We start from the raw sequence: 20,135 nt of genomic DNA on the forward strand, positions 1-20,135 counted from the left end.
GCAAATATAAGCTAGCTCCATCTTTCATTATTCTACCTAGGCCATGATGTTTTGAAATCTAGTTAATTTTGATAGATGCAAATGGTAAAAACATCCATTAATGTCCTATCTGCAATCTAACTTATCTAAGCAGATAGGTCATCTACTACCATTAAACCCATTTATAAGCTGTGCCGTTATTGTAGCCAAAAGTTGAAACATTCAGTGGTAAAAAATATCTCTTATCAGATTTGTAACCACTGCAGGGATATCTTTTTATAGAGGTGTGGAGTGGCTATAGAATACTACAGTCATGGCCAAAAGTTGAGTGACACAAATATTACTTTTCACAAGGCAATAAAGGCAATTTGCATATACTTCAGAATGTCATAAAAAGTGATCAGATGAATTGCAATTTCAAAGCCCCTCTTTGCCATGACAATGAACTTTATCCCAAAACCATTTCAACTGCATTTCAGCCCTGACACAAAAGGACCAGCTGAAATCAGGTCAGTGATTCTCTCATTAACACAGGTGAGATTGTTGACGAGGACAAGGCTGGAGATCACTCTGTCATGCTGATTGAGTTAGAATAACAGACTGAAAGCTTTAAAAGGAGGGTGATACTGAAATGATGAATCACCTTTCAGATTGTTTGGGGCATCTGTAAAAACACTTGTCCGGAGAAGGAAAGGTAAGCGCTACCATCAGTCCTGTGTCATGCCAACAGTAAAGTATCCTGAGACCATTCATATGTGGGATTGCTTCTCAGCCAAGAGAGTAGTGGGCTCACTCACAATTTTGCCTAAGAACACAGGCATGAATAAAGAATGGTACCAAAACATCTTCCAAGAGCTACTTCTCCCAACCATCCAAGAACAGTTTGGTGATGAACAATGCCTTTTCCAGCATGATGGAGGACCCTGCCATAAAGCAAAAGTGATAACTAAGTGGCCAGGAAGCTTCCCAGATCTCAATCCCATTGAGAACTTGTGGTCAATCCTCAAGAGACGGGTGGACAAACAAATTCTGACAAACTCCAAGCATTGGTTAGGCAAGAATGGGAGGCATCAGTCAGTATGTGGCCCAGAAGTTGATTCAGATGTCAGAGGTCTTTAAATAGAGGGGGTCAACATTGCAAATATTGACTCTTTTCATAAACTTAATGTAATTGTCAATAAAAGCCTTTGACACTTATAAAATGCTTGTAATTTTACTTCAGTATACCATAGCAACATCTGACAAAAAGGTCTAAAAACACTGAAGCAGCAAACTTTGTGAAAACCAATACTTGTGTCATTCTCAAAACTTTTGGCCATGACTGTAGCTTGAATCCTCCAAAGTCAGCATTTGTTATACTGGTGATTAATGAGCTCCCAAATGTAAAGCTTGTCTATGAGAGAGTTTGGGCTGCTCTGGGTCTGTCTTTAATAAGTTTTTACCCTTTAAAGATAAATTGTTCACTCTACATCTCCATGTTGGCTTTTCCACATGGCAGAAAACTGGTTTGTGTCACACACAGGAACTGAGGGGGCACTGATATGTTGGAAACACATGAGCTGATGGGGCTGGTTCAGCAGGTTAGTAGCTGATACAGCTCACTTTACAAAAATAATACATTAAATGGGGGGAATAGCAAGGAAGATAAACATGAGATTATAATGTAGTTGCTGTCCACTGAATAATGCTGCACTAAGCCTATGTTCCATGCCCAGCTTTCTTGAGATGTTGTAAATTTCAAGCCAGGAAAGTGCAAACAAGTAATTTTTTTTTATTTAATTTTATTTTTTCAATTAAAAGCAATTTTATTAAGTACTGGACATACAGAGGATGGATGGAAAGGTTACTTTATCATCTGTGTAACAATACAAGATTTCAAAGGTTAAAAAGACATAGTGCCACAGTACCATCATTGTTTTTGTTGATAAAGGCTTAGGGATGGGGGAGAGAAAAGATGGATGAAAAACAGGGGAGAAGGGGGACAGGGCTCAAGAGCGGTGTGAACACACATCGAAAACATAATGACACATCCCAAAGTTGAAGCAATATATCCAGCATGCCAATGGCCATTAACACAAAGTAGCTACAGAGGGAACAATCTAGAATGAATTGTGGTGCCATTCTTTTTCAAATGTCTTGGACAAGTTATTAAAAATGATCATACTATGTTCCACTCTATTCATTATAGCTGGTGCATCAGGGGATCTCCAGGGTGCAGAGGCCACTGTGCTGCAAAATGCTGGATGAGTTATTTGAAGTATTTATGAGCCCTGGAACTGGAAGGGATAGGAGAAACTATTCTGCAGAGAGTGGGATGTCAACATCTGTGAGGGTTTGTTAGAAGATATTTTTTTTTTGTCCACAGTTTAGTCAACTTTGGGCAAGTCCACCATGTATGGACAAAGGTGTCAGTCCGCTAGCAGTTACAACAGCAAAGATCTGACTAGGAAGTCATGGATGCTGGAGAGAATGCGGTGCCACTTATAATGTAATTTGTAACATTCTCTTTGATTCGGATACATAGAGAAGTCTTGACCAAGTTTTTGAGAATTGCTGACCAATTCTTGTAATTGAGTATGATCCCCATCTCTTTCCCATTTGGGTTCAATGGGAATTTATCTAAAGGGGGCAGATAAATCATTAATTTATACATTGTGAAGACTTACCTGTTGTGTGAAGTAAACACAAGGAATCCAGGGTAGAGCAAGAAGTTCCCTGACAACAAGGGTACCTAGAGGGGTAGAAATGACTGAAGTGAAACTCCAGCTCAATTTATCAAGCGCCTGCTGCATCAGAAGGAGTGAGTGGGTTCCTGTTAGATGCAAGTGATGGGTTATGTTTATTACTCCTAGTATTATCCAGTGCCTGACGGCCAGGGATAAAGCCTACATGGTCAGGATGGATTAAGGACATTTTGCCACCAGGGGCTATATTTACAAAAATTTCTAAAAATTAAAAGTAAAGGTGTTGCCCATAGCAATTGCTCAGATTTAGCAATAATTTTCTAGAATGTACTAGATAAATGATGGAATCTGGTTCCTACTGTCAACACCTTCACTTTCCTTTTAGAATATTTTCTTTAAATAGGAAGTTAAATACCTCTTCTTATTTCCTTTTCAAAATCTCTCTGGAGGGCAGACATTTATGGCTGCCACATGCTTACTGTTTTAGCATGTGGTATGTCATCTGATGACAGAGACTAAGTTGACGATGTCACGATGCAGACATAGCCTAGAGGGACGTTCTAAAGCCTCTCTGCTCGCTACTTCATTTGCCATGTTGCTATGGTAATCCATGACACTGTAAAGATTTATAAATCATTAATAACAGCCTAAAGAGAAAAAAAAAAAGGAAAATGGTAGACTATAAAATGAATGCTGGCATTTCACACAGTGGTTTATGTTCAAACAAGGTGTATGGGTGTTTATTGCCTTTGTCAACTTCTGAAGTTGTTGAATCTATACAATGTATGTGCACCACTGCACGTAAAGCAGATGTAACCACAAATCATGGGGCGTGTCTACTTCCCACTGGGTTGTGTTCATCACTGGCCTGCCCCCAACCACCTCCAAAACACTTTCAATGCCATCTGTGACAGGTAGCGCTAAACTTGACATACCCCCAACTCTCCCACATCAGTGTTCTTTGGATAATGTGCAATCTTAGGCTTACAAGACATTGCACCTAATATTAAGGTTGAAAAGTAAAATCTTGGTATCGGACCATTGCATTTTCCTATTCTGGTATGTGGGTCTCCAACATGTCTTCTGGCAAATGCTAGGTAAGATTTCTTGTTGTGTTTTCTCAACAATGGTTTTCTTTTGCTACCTTCTCATAAAGCTCAGTGTGACCGGATAGGCTTAATTCGCCACCCAGTCTGTTGGGGAGGAGAAGGATTAAGGGTTGTTCTTCCTGCACAGTTTATCCGGGTTTCTCTCACCGTCCGTAACCAACTGTTACTGACCACTCCTACTGGTGTCACCTGCCACCAGACAAATGCCGACTTGCGAATACCAACTGTGCAATAGTTGTAGGAGAATTCAGCTGCCACCACTAGGCTCATGGTACTTCCTGACCACTTACTATGGATCAGGACTGCTGGTTAGTGTGCAGAACGTTGACACAGACACTGGGTTCAACACAGGACAGCCAGAGAACGGATTCAAATGTAAGCTCTTATGTGTTGGGCACAGGATATATCAGGTAATAGGCCTCAGGCAAAATCTTGAAGCAGTGATGTTTTATTGCTCAAGAGTCCTGACGAGGACCTTTACACATTAGCTGGTGGTACTAGTGATCATCCAGATGGAATACTGCTACATTTTACATGGGCAACAGGGCTCTTTTTATACAGTTTTACACACATTTTGGGAGGGGGTAGCCCAGCCTGCTGATCCTAACTGGCACCACAAAGTCTGATTATATTACACCAGATATTTAGCATCAGAATGTAATATATTGGGCAACACAGTGGCGTAGGGGTTAGCACTTCTGCCTCACAGCACTGGGGTCATGAGTTCGATTCCCGACCATGGCCTTTCTGTTTGGAGTTTGTATGTTCTCCCTGTGTTTTTGCGTGGGTTTCCTCCGGGTGCTCCGGTTTCCTCCCACACTCCAAAAACATACTGGTAGGTTAATTGGCTGCTATCAAAAATTGACCCTAGTCTCTCCCTCTCTATCTGTCTGTCTGTCTCCCTCTCTGTCTGTGTGTGAGTGTGTGTCTATAGTAGGGAATTTAGACTGTAAGCTCCAATGGGGCAGGGACTGATGTGAATGAGTTCTCTGTACAGCGCTGCGCAATTAGTGGCGCTATATAAATAAATGATGATGATGATATTCTCTAATACTGTATGTAACAAAATTCACATCAGTCTGTGATTTCCTAAATTACTTGCTGGTTGTGTTATTTATGTAGTCCATCTATCTTTTTAGCAAGACGGGTTAAAAGGTAATAAATCCCAGCAAGTGTATTCAGGCTAAAAAAAAGTGTTGGTCACTCAGATGAAAAAGACTTAATTTGCATGGCACTTACTTTAGAAAAGTTACCATAAAACCTAATTTCTTCCAACATGGCCTATCACTAGATTTCCAATTCAAAAACACAACACAATATCAAAAATAGGTACATTTGCAATGATATACAGTGACACACTGTGTCCTGATTTTAAATAAAGTTTCTACAATTAGTTATTTCTATTTCCCTTAGTCAGTTTATCCTATTTCTGCCGTGGAAGACCAGCCTCGTCAGAGCTGCGATATGGTTCATGGCTTTCTGCACTTCTCGCTTGAATGCTGTATTGAAAGGACAATCTGTATTGAAAGGACAATTGTACAGCACTACGGAATTTTTTGGCGCTATGTAAATAAATGATGATGATCTGTTCTAAACATATTGATAAATAAGTGTTTTCCGAACATATCTAGTGAGAAAAGGGGAGCTATATGTATGTAGGAGCCCAGTATTCTCATTCAGATTCCCCAAAATGTAGACTCCTAGACCTCACTCTGACAGCCTTAATAAAAATTGAAGGATAAATTTAACGTTGTACTTATTTTTATTTTTTCACACTATTGTGAATCCTTAAATGTTTAAATATGTACATGTGGTGACGGTTATACTTAAAATAGCATAAACCACTATAACCAAAAATCCCTGTTATTCAAGTCCTCACACCGGGTGACTCTAGTATCTATATAGATGCAGAAAATTGACCAGGTCTAGTTACACATCATTGCAGCTACAGGACACACAAATTTAGTGTCAGGATCCACATCAAAACCACTGCTCGCACAGTTGTTACTTGGCGCGTGCTTTAGTTTTTCCTGTCAGTAGTGCAGAATATATTGATGCTGTGGTACATAATTCAGCCCTTCTTCAGTTCAGTCATGTACCCGAGTTCTGTCTCTCAACCATCATATTAATGTAAGATTTCCTGACCTCTAACAAACTAGATAAATTAGTATATCTGTAACAATTTTAGTTACTTTCAATTGACTGATTTGGAAGGGGTGTGTGTCGAAACTTTACGTGTGCAAAGAAAAAGCCGCTTTTCAACCTCTGCTGCCCCTAAACACAAACCGACCCAAAAGACACAAGGAAGAATGATGGAAAGGCCTGTGTGCTTACCAAGCATAGTGAAGTTTGATAATTCTAGTACAGTTTAATGTAATTGGGCAAGTGTCAGCGTATGACATCATTGTGAGCAGGTCTGTGAACTAACAGTTCACCTTCAGTGTACCAATAATGAAAGCTCTGTCCCTGTAATTATTTCTCACCCTACAGTTCACCTTCAGTGTACTAATAATGAAAGCTCTGTCCCTGTAATTATTTCTCACCCTTCTCTTCTTACCTTGATACCTGGGTGATCTCCATCCTCTACTTGCAGCTTGTAATGCCATTGGGAGGTGACAGGCTGTTATTTAGTGCATGGGTGAAATATTTTTATACAGAGGAATCCTAACAGAATTTTGATTTACCCAGCTGATGAATAGGCGCAGTGATCTGAATAAAGGATGTAGTTAATCCTATTCCAAAATACAAATGAAATAAAGTAAGCTATCCGAAGACTGTGATTTGAGATTAATTTGGCCTTCTCGCTAGAGTGCGGGCAGCTTAGCTTCCAGTTAATCATGTAGTCATGGGGCTTGTTCTTTGTACTGTGTACCTTGATTCAGAAGTATAAATCCCACAACAAAATGTGTATCATCAGCGTGAGAAGAAATAAAACTGTTTCTTTCCCAACATAGGAACTCTCTTATTTTCGCTGTTCTAGTAAAAACAGAACAAAGCAGTTGTACTCCCCCACACAACCTAGTGAGAAATGAGGGCGAGGTGAGGAGTGTACATGGCACTGCAGGTGGTGAGATTCCAGAAGGCTGATAGCATGGAAAAATCTGTACAAAGTCAAAAAAGGAGTAAGGGAGGTATAACAACAATACTGATCTTGACTATGGATGGTTGTCTCTTGCCTAATGAACGTTTACCCTGCTTGATCCTAAGAAGAAAATGTAGTCATTTATTATAGCTGCAATCACAATTTCTTAAATCGTTATACCAACTTGACTGTCTGCCATACTGTACAATATATAAAGGAAGGGCTTCATTCAATAAGTCAAATTTAGATTGAGTGTCTTTCTTGGCTTCTGCATGTCCCCAGATCAAAAGTATGTTTTTCTTGACATTAAACACCCATTGTCAAGAATTCACACAACAAATTCTTTAATGGGATCATGGAGTAGTATTTCTCCTTGCACTGCCATTTGAGTGCAAGCTATTTTTCTATTATCAGCCACTTCATACTGAAATGTCATCCTTCAATAAACTTAGGTTGGCCACATACAGAGCACTCCAGTCTTTTGGCCCAATCACAGAATGCCTGCATCTGTGAGTGAGTTCATCATAATATCAGTTTTAACACATGAGCCAAGAGAGGACGGCGCACATAAAATTGTGGTGATTTAAAATAGCAGATATGAAATATTAGTGGTTATACTAAACATACAATTAAAGCCCCACAATAACCAATATACATTCAGGCCGAATTTTTAGCAAATAAAATTGCTCAAATATACATAAAATAGTATAATAAAAAATGACCATAAACTTTAAAATAAAAAAACTATGTAATTGAGTGGAAACTTTGCATTTTCATTTTTTGTGACATAGAAGATTGTATTTCTCCTATATGGAGTGTTGCTGCCTTCAGAAAGATTGTAGGGAGTGAGAGACACTATATGGACAAAAGTATTTGGCCACAACTGTTAATTATTGAATTGAGGTGTTTCAACCAGACCCGTTGTCAGGTGTATTAAATCAAGCACCTAGCCATGCAGTCTCCATTTGCAAACATTTGTGATACAAAATGGATCGTTCTGAAGAGCTCAGTGAGTTCAAGCATGATACTGTGATGGGATGCCACCTTTGCAATAAGATGGTGCATGAAATTTTATCCCTGCTGGATATTCCATGATCAGCTGTAAGTGATATTATTAGAAAGTGGTAGTGATTAGGAACAGCAGTAACTCAGCCATGAAGCGGAAGACCATGTAAAATCACAGATCGGGATCAATGACTGTTAAGGCGCATGGTGCGTAAAAGTTTCCAATGCTCTGGTGATTCCATAGCTGAAGTTTCTGAACTTTCACTGGCATTAATGTAAGCACACAAACTGTTGTGGGAGCTCAATGAAATGGGTTTTCATGGCCGAGCAGCTGCATACAAGCCTCACATCACCAAGACCAATGCCAAGTGTCGGCTGGAGTGGTGTAAAGCACACAGACACTGGATTGGGGAGCAGTGGAAAGGTGTTCTGTGGAGTGACGAATTGTGCTTCTCTGTTTGGCAGTCAGATTGGCAAGTCTGGGTTTGGTGAATGCCGGGAGAAAGTGACCTGCCTGATTGCATTATGCCAACTGTGAAGGTGATGGAGGGATAATGGTATCGGGCTGTTTTTCAGGGTTTCGACTAGGCCCCTTATCTCCACTGAAGGGTAATCTTAATGTTTCCGCATAGCAAGTCATTTTGAACAATGCTATGCTTCCAACTTTGTGGCAAGAGTTTGGGGAAGGCCCTTTTCTATTTCAACGTGACTGTGCCCCAGTGCACAAAACAATGACTGTTCAGTGTGGAAGTACTTGACTGGCCCGCACAGAGCCCTGACCTCAAACCCATCAAACACCTTTGAGATGAACTGGAACGGAGATTGAGAGCCAGGCCTTCTCGTCCAATATCAGTGCCTGACCTCGTAAATGCTCTACAGAATGAAAGCGCACAAATTCCCACAGAAACGCTCTCATCATCTTGTGGGAAGCCTTCCAAGAGGAGTGGAAGCTGTTATCGCTGCAAAAGGGGAACCAAGAACCAACCCCATATTATAGCATATGTATTTGAATACAATGCCATTACAGTCCTTGTTGGTGTAATGGTCAAGCATCTGAATACTTTTGTCCATATAGTATATTTTTCTCCCAGCATAAGCTCTAGTATACAAAGGTCCATTAGACAGCACTGAATAATGATCTAATCCAGTTATATCAGTTTTTGAATTTATTTTTTTCTTCCTAGTACATGCTTTTAATAACCTGTCCAGAAACAAGAGGAGCAGTTCCAAAGGTGGAAGGCACTCTTTAATAAATGGAGCGTTGTCCGTATCCTACTGTAGCTCTAAAATGTTATGGTTTAAACATGTTTTACTATCCTAACTAAACTATTAACTGGTTTGGATGCATTAAAAATTCAACGTTTAAATCAAGCATCGCCATGGTTTAGATTAGTTTCGAAATCCCCACTACCATAACTTTTCTTTTACTGATTATGCACAGGTTGTCTTTCATACAGACATCCGTTTAGTCCTGTATTTAGACTGTACTTTCATACTTCTTTTGTTCAGACTGGTTTATGAACTAGTCATTTGCTTGAGGGAAAGAATAAGAACATTCCTACTTCGAGAGATTTTCTCTTAAATTGTTTCAGAAAAGTTTAACCCTGTTTTGAAAGTGGTAATTTCATGATATTTTTTTTGTGCTTTTGTGTAATTGAAACTTTTTTTTTTTCTAATTGGAGTTTGTCTAGTATTATTTTTTCTTTTTTGTTTTGTTTTCAACTTCATTTAACGGTTTTTCATTTTCTCTTCCTGTCTGTAGGCTATTCTTGGTTTTGGACATGGACTCCATTTAGAGGCAAGTCATTCTTGGCCATCTACAGCTTTGCAATTGTTCAAACGTTTGTTAACAATTTCGTCCCATGTTATGAGAAGAACAACCTGGGGTAAACAGTCAAGCTTTTAGGCGAGATGAAAAGCATTAAATGCCCATACCTGGTTTTCCAGGTTAAAAACAAGGAGGGTGCCAGGTTGGTGTGGCCACAGGGCTGCAGCAGATTGTTGATGTAACTATGCATACAATGATATAAGAATCTATTGCAGGCTGATTAATTGAAACCGTAGGCTGCCAGCTGAGTTCAGGGAGGGGGTGACAGACCGTGGAGCCCTTGCCTCCAAAATACGAAGTTTCTTAGTAATAGGGCAGATAAGATGCTAATTTTTAATATGCCATTTTTTAATAGGAAAATGTATATTTTCAATGTGTGAGTTTGATATAAACATGAATGTAATTGTAGCTTTTTCTCTTGTATAAAACACACATAATGAACTATAGGTAAATCTTGGTCTTGATTTGAAGGGGGGAGAGATAGATAGATCATACTTGCCAACTATCCCAGAATGTTCGGGAGACTCCCGAAATTGGGGTCAGGCTCCCGCGAGAGCTGGCATTTCTCCCGCATCCCGGAATTCCCTTGTTAAAATGACGCGATTCACTGAGAATCACGTCATTTTGGACCCGCCCCAATGTCATTTTACTCGTGGGGGTGGGGCCAAAATGACGAGATTCGAGGCGCCCCACCCCCTCTCACCCATTAGTCATGCCCCTCTCCCGGACGTCGCCTACTGAAAGTAGGCAAGTATGAGATAGATATATAATATAATAATATCTTTATGAGCTTTTATCATGTAGGGTCAATATTTTGGATGGCATCAAATAAACATCACTCTTCTCAAACCATTTCAGTGGCCTGTCCTGAAGTAATTTGCACATTCGCACCACAGCAATGCTAACTGCTCCTTGGTCTCTGTCCTTTGGGAAACGCAATAAAAATCTCACAAACCAAACTATAGCTGTGTGCAAATGAAATGTGCTTATTCCTTCAATGAACACCAGGCACGTGACATGTGGCAGGATTACATTGGTTTTTATTTAACTTTTCTAGCATCATTAGTTCCAGCAGCAGAAATACCTGACTATAATGATAGTATCTGCATAATCATGAGGGGATAGGCGGAGCTGGGGGGGTTGAAGGCAGATTGATATCCAATGTATAACTTTGCAAGTAATACGTCTTTGCCTCTCTTAAAGATGGTGAAACCCAGTCTAAAAAGGGATGATGGATCTGTAAATTTAGTTAGACATAAGCGAGAATGGATCATCCCACCAGTTTCAATTTATGAGGAACAGGACAATTCCTTCAAAAATCCCATTGCAAAAGTAAGTATGTTTACACTGTGTGGAAATCTGAAATCTGTGCTCTATGATGTAATGGACGTCTTGATTAATGGTAAAAGTCTGTGAATTACTAGTTTTGCCTTCCCTGAGAGTCAAAAGTTTGTTTTGCACAGTAATAATTATTTAGCCCCCTCTTTTTTTTGCACATGTCTTAGAACAATACTGTTGCACATTTTCACTTGCTCTTATTATTTTATAATATATTTAGTTATTTGCTGTACTATTTTACCTGGTAGTTTCTACTTAAATGAGAACTTACAAACTATTTTGCTGATGATTGGCAATCTGAATGTATAAAAACTTATTTTGTAACCCAAATGCCAAAAAAAAAAGTTTTTAAAATGACAAAATATACCACATTTAGAGGCTGGTTTGAAAAAGTAAACCTTGTAAATATTTTGTATCTTATCAATCTGTCCGTCTTCCCTTCAGTAGTACATAATAGTGATTCTATTCCGCTCTGATGACTATTTTTGTAAAATGACCCCAGGCTTTTAGCAAAAAAGGGTTTCCCAGAGAAAGGAACTCCCTCCTATAATTTACTACCTGAAGGGTGAGGTGAGGAGTGGGGATCGTTGAAAATTGGACAAATACTTTACCCATTTCAGAGGCAGGTCAAGTTTGGGTGTTGAAATAATTTCAGTCTGAAGTGTGTGGACACTTAGTTCAAATAAGCACATTCCTTTGATTTTTCACACATTGCATCTAATGAAGAATCTGTAGTGTTTGTTGACTGTCAATTTGTATCATTATATCCCTACCCAACTATTATTGTTTTTGTTTTATAAAAATGTAATGTTGAGCTATATAGATATAATGTAATCCTTCATTTCCACTTCATCTTTGGATTTCATTCTGGTAACCCTGGGATACCAAATGCTTGCAGTCTTGTGTTTGGTTTTCAGGTGGTTTTCCATTCTAGAACATTACTAATAATTGTATGTTTGTCTTTGACTAACACTTGTTTTTGTTGTTTTTAAACCCTGTCAGATACAGTCTGACTCTAAGGTGGACCCATCTCTGAGAATCCGTTATAAAATCACTGGTAGGGGAGTTACAGAACCACCACTTGGTATGTTCATTATCAACGAAAGGACTGGTGAAATGAATGTAACAGGAATTGTGGACAGAGAAGAAATACCAATGTTCTATGTAAGTTATGAAGTTGTGTAACTTTTATATGACATTGTGTCTTCATGGTTTGAACTTTGACTCCACCTATATAAGTCCTTGCTTTTGTCAACTTTTTTTTTTTATCTGTAAGGTGCACTCCACTTTTTTTTTTTTTTTGTAAACTTCATGTCTTTTCCTTGCTGCTCCTCCTTACTTATTAATTATATCACGGGATATTACTTTAATTGATAACTTTCCTTAATCTGCTTGACCCTGCAAATATAATATTTATGTGTATATGTAGATATGCTCCTATTGTGAATAGTGTTTTAATCCCCTTATATTTGGCAGTTTCACACCTGAAATTAAATGTTATTTTGGTGAGTAGTGATGTCACTTGTCACATGACCTATTTAGACATTTCTTTTCATACGGAGTGCAAATAAATGGAACATTTTTCTTCAGGTTAAATTGCCAAACTCAGCGCATAATCCACGTCTACTTGGGATATGTTACATGCTGTGTCACTACTGTGTCATTTATTTTCCCCTGACACTTCCGCAAGGTACTGTACTGTTTCTGATGTGTGCACTGAAGTCACCTGTCTACTACTGAGTTCCTGAAATACAGCAAGGGATTCTGAACCTTGCTGATGCATTGATTTCCCCACTCACCCATGAACTTTTAATGGTTGTTCAATTGACGAAAGGTTTCTCTGAAAAGCACATTTGTCCAGTGGATGACTCTACAGTGAATATTTTACTATATTGGAGCTATTGCTTTGTCTAAAGAACTACCCCACACACCCCTCATGTTTCTCCTAAATTGTTATCATTATAAGAGACGTACACAGACTTGTTAAGTCCTAACAGTATATTTAGTAAATGTAGTACACTATATCTTTCAGATGGTGAAACGTTAAATTTTTGTGTCCAAATATGAAATAAGGCAAATAACTATTTTTTCTCTAAAGCTGCTGTTCACATAATAGGCAGACATTTGTGACAGAAACAGTACCCAACACACCTATTCATTTATTCAGTACTGTACTGTGAATTTCAATAGCCGAGACTTATTTCTCAGGTACTTTACATTTATTATAGCGCCAGCATACGCCACAGCATTTCATAACAGTATTCTTATAAGTAGCATATCACCACTAACCACAATAATAACACTGCCTAGATTACCAAATTTACAATGCACATTTTCACACTGTCAACATTGATCAGCTGTATAGTAATAGTATGAATTCTGCACACAATGACCATGCTAAAATACTTAGTGTGATGTCTCTGTGATATACTGTTGTATCAAAAGGCAATGTTTGAAAGCAGTTTTAAGGTAGACATATAGTACATAAACAGCATAATCAGAGCATATTGTGAGTGACTAGCATGTACAACAATAAAAGTAACAAGACAGAGACACAAGTCCTGTAAGTAATACTGCTCATGTTAAACACATTACATTTATTTAATACTCCATTTTGGTGTTCAAAATTATTATTATTATTATTGATTATTATTGAAGTTAATGCCATAATACTGCGGATATACTCCCACGGGACAGAACATGGGAGATTTTTTTCAATTTGTAGCTGTGGGTGAAGGCAAAACATACCTAGACATAAGAATAACTTTATATAAGATACTTGTGTAATTTGAAATTGAAACTTGCTTATTATAGTAGTAATGTCGGCCTTACTGCAAAATAAAAAGCATATCCAAAGTCACTTTGGAGTTCCATGACCTGTATAAAAGCATTTGTCCTGCAGCCTTCTGTATTTCTATAAAAACTCCATGGTTACCTCTCATCTGCTTACATTTTACAGTAAATGGTTCAGTATTCAACTTTTATGTATATTTTATAAGCAGCAAGATTACTATTGAGTTACTTTGAGTTATATTATGTTCTAAATCCATAATATTTTTCCCTTTTTCTCAGTTAAAAGGGTATGCTCTGGATCAGTATGGTAAAGACGTGGAACCTCCTATAGATCTTCGAGTGAAAGTTATCGATATCAATGATAACAGTCCAGTTTTTACACAAGAAGTTTTTGTTGGTACAGTTGAAGAGTTGAGCCCTTCAAGTAAGTTTATCAATTTAAACTGTTAACAAAACAAGCTTTTATCATCATCTCAAGTTTATTTAGATGGGTTCAAGCAGATCTCCTCTTGGAAGTGATCAACAATTGGGCAGCCATACTGATGTGCATCAACTCTTGCCAAAAAAATGTTAGCAGGTTTTAGGCTAAACTGGTGGATCTATACACTAATGAGAAAGATGGCCATCTCTGACATGTTATGACCAAATTATTCATCTACTTGTGCCCAAACCTGAGTGGAAAACGTGGTTGTAGTGCCAGTACCCCGGTGATTGTGTTTGACTGTCCTTGTGGTGGCCTCTTTCTCTTCCTCTCCCATTTCCTTTGCTCTACAGATTTCGTTAGTAATATTGCTCCGGTTACATTCTATCTAGTCACATTAGCACTAATTATAATGCATTTTTCAGCATGGCTCATGATACTGGTAAATATAATACAGACCACTGAGCTTCTATATATTTTGAACATTTTCCCCATATACTTTGTCTCCATTGGGAATGTGGGGGGAAAAAATATATATATATATTAGCTGTGGAGGCCATGAGGAAGTCCCTGTGAATGTCTGCCAAGACAGCAGTGCCAGACTATGTAGAAAATATATTGTTACTAGCTCCAGACCTGTGCTGACATCAACCATGTACAGGTGTATCCACTTATTGTAAAGATATAGTTTGTTATTACAGTGTAAATCTGAATCCTAATTATCATTTTTTTTCCCTCCCACTTCTTTTACATGCAGATACTCTTATTATGTTCCTAAATGCAACTGATGCAGATGAGCCAAATACCATAAACTCTAAGCTTGCTTACAGAATTCTCTCTCAAGAAGGGCAGTCCCAGACCTTTATGGTGACTAAGAGTGGTGAAGTTCGAACAATTGTGGCTACTCTTGACAGAGAGGTAAGGGGAATTCATGTTATTTTAAGATATAAAATTTTAATTTCAAGAGAAACTTCTGTGGGAATTGGCAGGAGAAGGAAAAAAAAAACACACCCTGTCACAGCAAGTTTGGAAACAACTAAAATGCAGTGTCAGGAATGTAAGGTCAGTTTAAGTATAGTCTGTGCAGTAACTTTACAGTGTGTTTTTTTTGTTTACTATCTAGAAACAAAGTAGCTACAATCTGGAGGTTCAAGTGCGAGATCGGGATGGAGATCCAAATGGAGGCTTGGCTGGCACAGCCTCACTTAAAATCAAAGTGAAGGATGTAAATGACAACATCCCCCGTCTTGAAAATGAGCAGGTATGCTAAACAGTATGTCTGCTATAATTTTCTTTTTATTCAGAATGCATTATATGAGCACATTGGAAGAATAGAAAACTGTAAGTCACCTACCAAATCATTTCTCTGCTCAGTTAACATAGATCTATTTATTTCTTTAGTTGACAGCAGCATAACAGTGCCACCTAGTGGCCAGACTATCATGAAATGTATAAAATCTTTTCTTGCATGCACAGACAAAGCATGACTTAAATATGCACTTGCTACTAAGCAAAATCTATTAAGGGTAATTTGTGTATTTTGTTTTATACAATGACCAGGAGTGTGACAATTTTATATTTAATTATTTTGAAAATTTCTCCTCGGACGTTTGTTTCCATTGGGAATGTAGAGAATCCATTGGAAATATTTTGCTTGCATCCAGATTAAGCACCAGTGACCCGCCATGTTTAGCTACAATACCAATAAAGACACCAGTTGTCTGCCTTTGGTGAAGACTGTAAATTACAGAAAGGGACACACCCACTTTTTTTTCTTGTCTTCTTTCTTCTTCTTCCTCCAATTAAAACTGGCCTAATATATGAAGTTTTGCAATTGTTTTAACTGTATCCTAAACCTCATTTCAGTATGAAGGATCCGTTGAAGAAAATGTTGCCAATGTTGAAATATTACGTATGAAAGTGTTTGACGACGATGAGGAGTTCACAGATAACTGGCTGGCTAACTTTACTATAGTGTCAGGCAATGAAGACCACTATTTTGAAATTATAACGGACACACACACTAACGAAGGCGTGCTAATGTTGGTTAAGGTAATATGAGCTGTTGACAATTGAGGTCAAACACACGACAAGGATTTTTATTTTTTTTTCAAGTTAAAAAATTTATAAAAAAAAAGTTGTCTTTTTTCCCTAGAACACATGCATTATAGTTTTCTAGTTTCACAGGTATACTGTCCCTGCAAACTGTCCAGCTACACCTGCCCCGCTCAAACCTGTTTATTTGTTTTATCCTAGCAGTTTACCCCGTCAGTGCTAACTAACATAGGCCTTACCCCTTACCAATCTTCCCGTTCCATTTCTTATCCCTCTGCTTCCTACTTGGGGTGGTAGAGGCGGAATCCTCTGCTCCACAGCCCATGACTCTTGGATGTGACATCCTAGCTAAGTGCCACTCCCAGACAAAGACTTAAAGGGAGGAGCAGCAGCAGCTAGCAGCATCACATGAAAGAATCTGCTGGTTGAATCCTTCATTTCAATGGCTGATGCTTCATGTCGGAGGGGCATAAAAATACTCCTTTAGAGTTTTAGGTGCCCCAAAGCCATTGATGCCCTATACTGTGCAATAAGTGATATTAGGCTTAACCACTTTTGCATAACTTGTTTGTTAAATGGATGAATGATCAGCCTTTGTTTCACCAAAGGTACCCTATTCACTAGAACTATTCATCTTTAGCTCAGTCTTTTACAGTAAAATAGCAGTGTAATGCAAGTTCATTTTTAGAGCACAGCAGAGATGAATCCCTGATCAATTTGCTAGATTTAGTACATACAATTGACATTTAGCAAATGTGTTCTGAAATGCTTCTGCTTTGTGTACAGCATCATATCTGTCCTTCCTATCAATTAGCATTTTAACATTGCATTTTATTGTTTTCAGGAAGCAGACTATGAAGTTATGCAAAATGTTTTACTGAGTGTCATCGTTTCAAACCGAGCAGAATATCACAGTTCAATCAGACATATGATTAGCAGCGGAGGGACAATAATTGGAGGTGGAGGTGGAGGTGGAGGAGGTGGAGGAGCAGGTGGAGCTGGTGGTGGAGGTGGAAAAGCTGTTCCTATCAAAGTGAAGGTCAAGAATGTTCGAGAGGGTCCCGTGTTTAAGCCTAGGAGGAAGATCCTTGCTGTTAGTGAGGGGAAAACTGTAATAAATAAAGTGATTGGAACATATCAAGCATATGATGCAGACACTGGGGGTATTGCACAACATGTCAAGTGAGTCTGTCTATCTCTATTATGATTAATATAAACATGGCTATTTAGTTAAATTTTCAAAAATTGTCTGGTAAAATTTTTCAGGCCATTTATTTTGCTTCAGATGTACAAGAATGTTGCTAAATTATTTAAATGTCATATTTCGTTTTTGTTTTGTTTTTTTTCTTTAAACCCCCACACTTATTTTTTAAAATGAATCCACATTCCATATCATTTTATTTGCACTTTTTGGCATCGCACATCCATGTTGCTCAATTGATTTTTGGCATACACAAGGAAATACTGCCATGTGACCAGAGCACCAAGTAACATCCCTTACCAATTTAGACATGATCATTTTTAGTGCAGTCAGAAGATTACTGCACACATAGGCAGATGGTCATCTGCCAAATGCATTTACTGCCAGACCCTGATAATGATCCAGTTCTTTTGCAATATCACTGTATTGCATTGGACAAAATATATGTAAAACATTGATTGACAACAATATGTGTAACATTCGATAAAACCCTAATAAATGGGCCAGCAGTATTTACACCTATGTGTTAGAAGGAATATGTACCACTGACTGTAAATTTATTAAGATGTTATAAATTTGTCACAAAATGAAAAGTACTTGAACATGATGTTTAGCATAGTCCATGCTTAATGATACATTTGGTATGTTTTGTAACAGGTATGCAAAAGAATATGATCCAGATAATTGGTTTACAATTGATCAAACTACAGCTGAAATTAAACTGATAAAAATGCCTGATCGTGAGTCTATATATGTAGTTAATGGCACCTATATAGCTAAAATACTGGCGATTAGTGAAGGTAAGTCCATTTTTGTTTTTTTGCATTAATTTGTAATTACATTAAAATAATATATAGATAATTTTTGTAAGCATGAAAAGTATTGAACCCCTTAGCTTACTTTTTCTCTTCTACTTCATTTGTGGTGCTGCAAAAGTAAATTATATGTTGTGGGGCTTTGCTACTAGTGTAAATTTAAACCTGATCCTAGCATTACATGTAAGAGCTCATTGTATATCTGACTGTCGCCCTTATCTGATTTGCCTTTAAGATCTCCCAGGAAAAACTGCCACAGGAACCATAGCTATTGATGTCGAAGATGTGAATGACAATTGTCCAGTTTTAGTAAATCCAGATCAAACTGTCTGTGAAGATTCAAAGTTCATCAACTTGACAGCAGTGGATCGTGATGCCTTTCCAAATGGCGCTCCTCTCAAATTTATGGTGGTGGATGAGCCCCCTGGCAATGCCAAGCTCTGGTCAATTGGAAAAACAGATAGTAAGAAATGTTTACTATTTTATTATGTCTTCTTCTAATGCTCATTTAAGAGTAAACTGGGGTTTTTGTTTTGTTTTGATTTTTTTTAAACATTTTATTGAAAAGTTTTTCCGGTTTTAACAGCATAAATGTTAGGTTACAAATCCGATAATTTTCAAACTAAAAAAAATTGTTATTAAGAACTTTGTTATGAAGCTAAATCGTGAAGTTGTGGGTAGAGAAAAGGTAAAACCTAGGGAGGGGGTGAGGGAAGTGGAGGGGGGGAGGCTTAATGTGAGAAAAGAAGAGAAGATCGAGTTTAAAGGGCTAAGAATGGAAAAGGGAGGGGTTAGTAGGGGGAAAGGAGGGGCATGGAGGAGACTCCGCCTGGCATCCTGGGGATTGTTGGACATTTAACGTGTGACTTAAAACTAATTCAGTGATGTCAAACTCCACTTTAATGTGTTCTTGGTTGGCCTACTCCGTAGGTGGCAATCCAGGGTTGCCAAACATTTTGAAATTTGATGGGCCGATCATTGATTATGCTTGTAATATTCTCACAGCGTTAAGTCTGCCAGATTCTATTAATCACTTCGGGTAATGTAGGGGGTTCAGGCTGCTTCCAGTTGGCAGCTATTGCACATTTGGCGGCATTAAGTATATGACTTACGAGCACTATTGTATGTTTGTCAGTTTCAGGTATGGGTCTGTGCAGAAGAGAGTAGGTAGCGCAGGAGGAAATTTGTAGCGAAATGACTCCAAGAATTAGGTTATGGATCTCTTGCGAAAATTTCACCATCTTAGAGCATGACCACAATATGTGTTGAAACGAGCCCTCATGCCCACAGGGTCTCCAACATAAGCTAAAAGAGTCAGGATATATATAGCTTATAGACGTGCAGGGACTAAATGCCATCTATATAGTAGTTTATATTCATTCTCTTTGGTCTTCACACAAATGGAGCTCTTGGCAACTCGTCTCCTGATCTTGGACCATTCCTCCAGTTCCAGTACTTTACCAAGGTCGTCTTCCCACTTTAGCTCATAAGGGTCTTTGTCCGATTGCTGAAATGCCACCAGAAGGCTGTAAAAAGTGGAGATTAAACCCGTGGGGGGAACTTATTTATACAAAAGGATTCTAAAGGAGCGAGTTGATATATTGTTTTTAAGTGCTGGGATTGAGTGATATAGATGTCTTTGTTGTAGATATTGATAGAAGTGGTTATGAGGGATATCGTATAGTCATTGGAGGTCTGCAAGTTCAGGAAAAATACACATAGGAACTATGTCTGTTAGAAACCTAAGTCCACATCGAGACCAGATTCGGATGAAAGATTGTTGTTGTCCAGAGGGAAAGGTTGGGTAGTTCCACAGCGGTAACAT

The 20,135-nt window shown here is 38.3% G+C and overlaps 2 protein-coding genes across 2 annotated transcripts in view; one reads left to right on the plus strand and one right to left on the minus strand.

Moving 5' to 3' along the window:
- The window catches only part of B4GALT6 (beta-1,4-galactosyltransferase 6), a 157,853-nt gene that overhangs the window by 5,561 nt on the left and 132,157 nt on the right, over positions 1 to 20,135 (minus strand). The window lies entirely within an intron of this gene.
- Positions 1 to 20,135, plus strand: part of DSG2 (desmoglein 2) — a 38,865-nt gene that overhangs the window by 4,487 nt on the left and 14,243 nt on the right. Inside the window, exons 2-11 of the mRNA XM_075213462.1 lie at positions 9,622 to 9,657; positions 10,891 to 11,019; positions 12,028 to 12,189; positions 14,098 to 14,242; positions 14,997 to 15,157; positions 15,363 to 15,500; positions 16,106 to 16,291; positions 17,139 to 17,476; positions 18,153 to 18,295; positions 18,546 to 18,773. Coding sequence (XP_075069563.1) covers positions 9,622 to 9,657; positions 10,891 to 11,019; positions 12,028 to 12,189; positions 14,098 to 14,242; positions 14,997 to 15,157; positions 15,363 to 15,500; positions 16,106 to 16,291; positions 17,139 to 17,476; positions 18,153 to 18,295; positions 18,546 to 18,773 — 1,666 coding nt within the window. The remainder of the gene's footprint in view (positions 1 to 9,621; positions 9,658 to 10,890; positions 11,020 to 12,027; positions 12,190 to 14,097; positions 14,243 to 14,996; positions 15,158 to 15,362; positions 15,501 to 16,105; positions 16,292 to 17,138; positions 17,477 to 18,152; positions 18,296 to 18,545; positions 18,774 to 20,135) is intronic.

Source organism: Mixophyes fleayi, chromosome 5, assembly GCF_038048845.1.
Source record: "Mixophyes fleayi isolate aMixFle1 chromosome 5, aMixFle1.hap1, whole genome shotgun sequence".
NCBI classification, from domain to species: Eukaryota; Metazoa; Chordata; class Amphibia; order Anura; family Limnodynastidae; genus Mixophyes; species Mixophyes fleayi.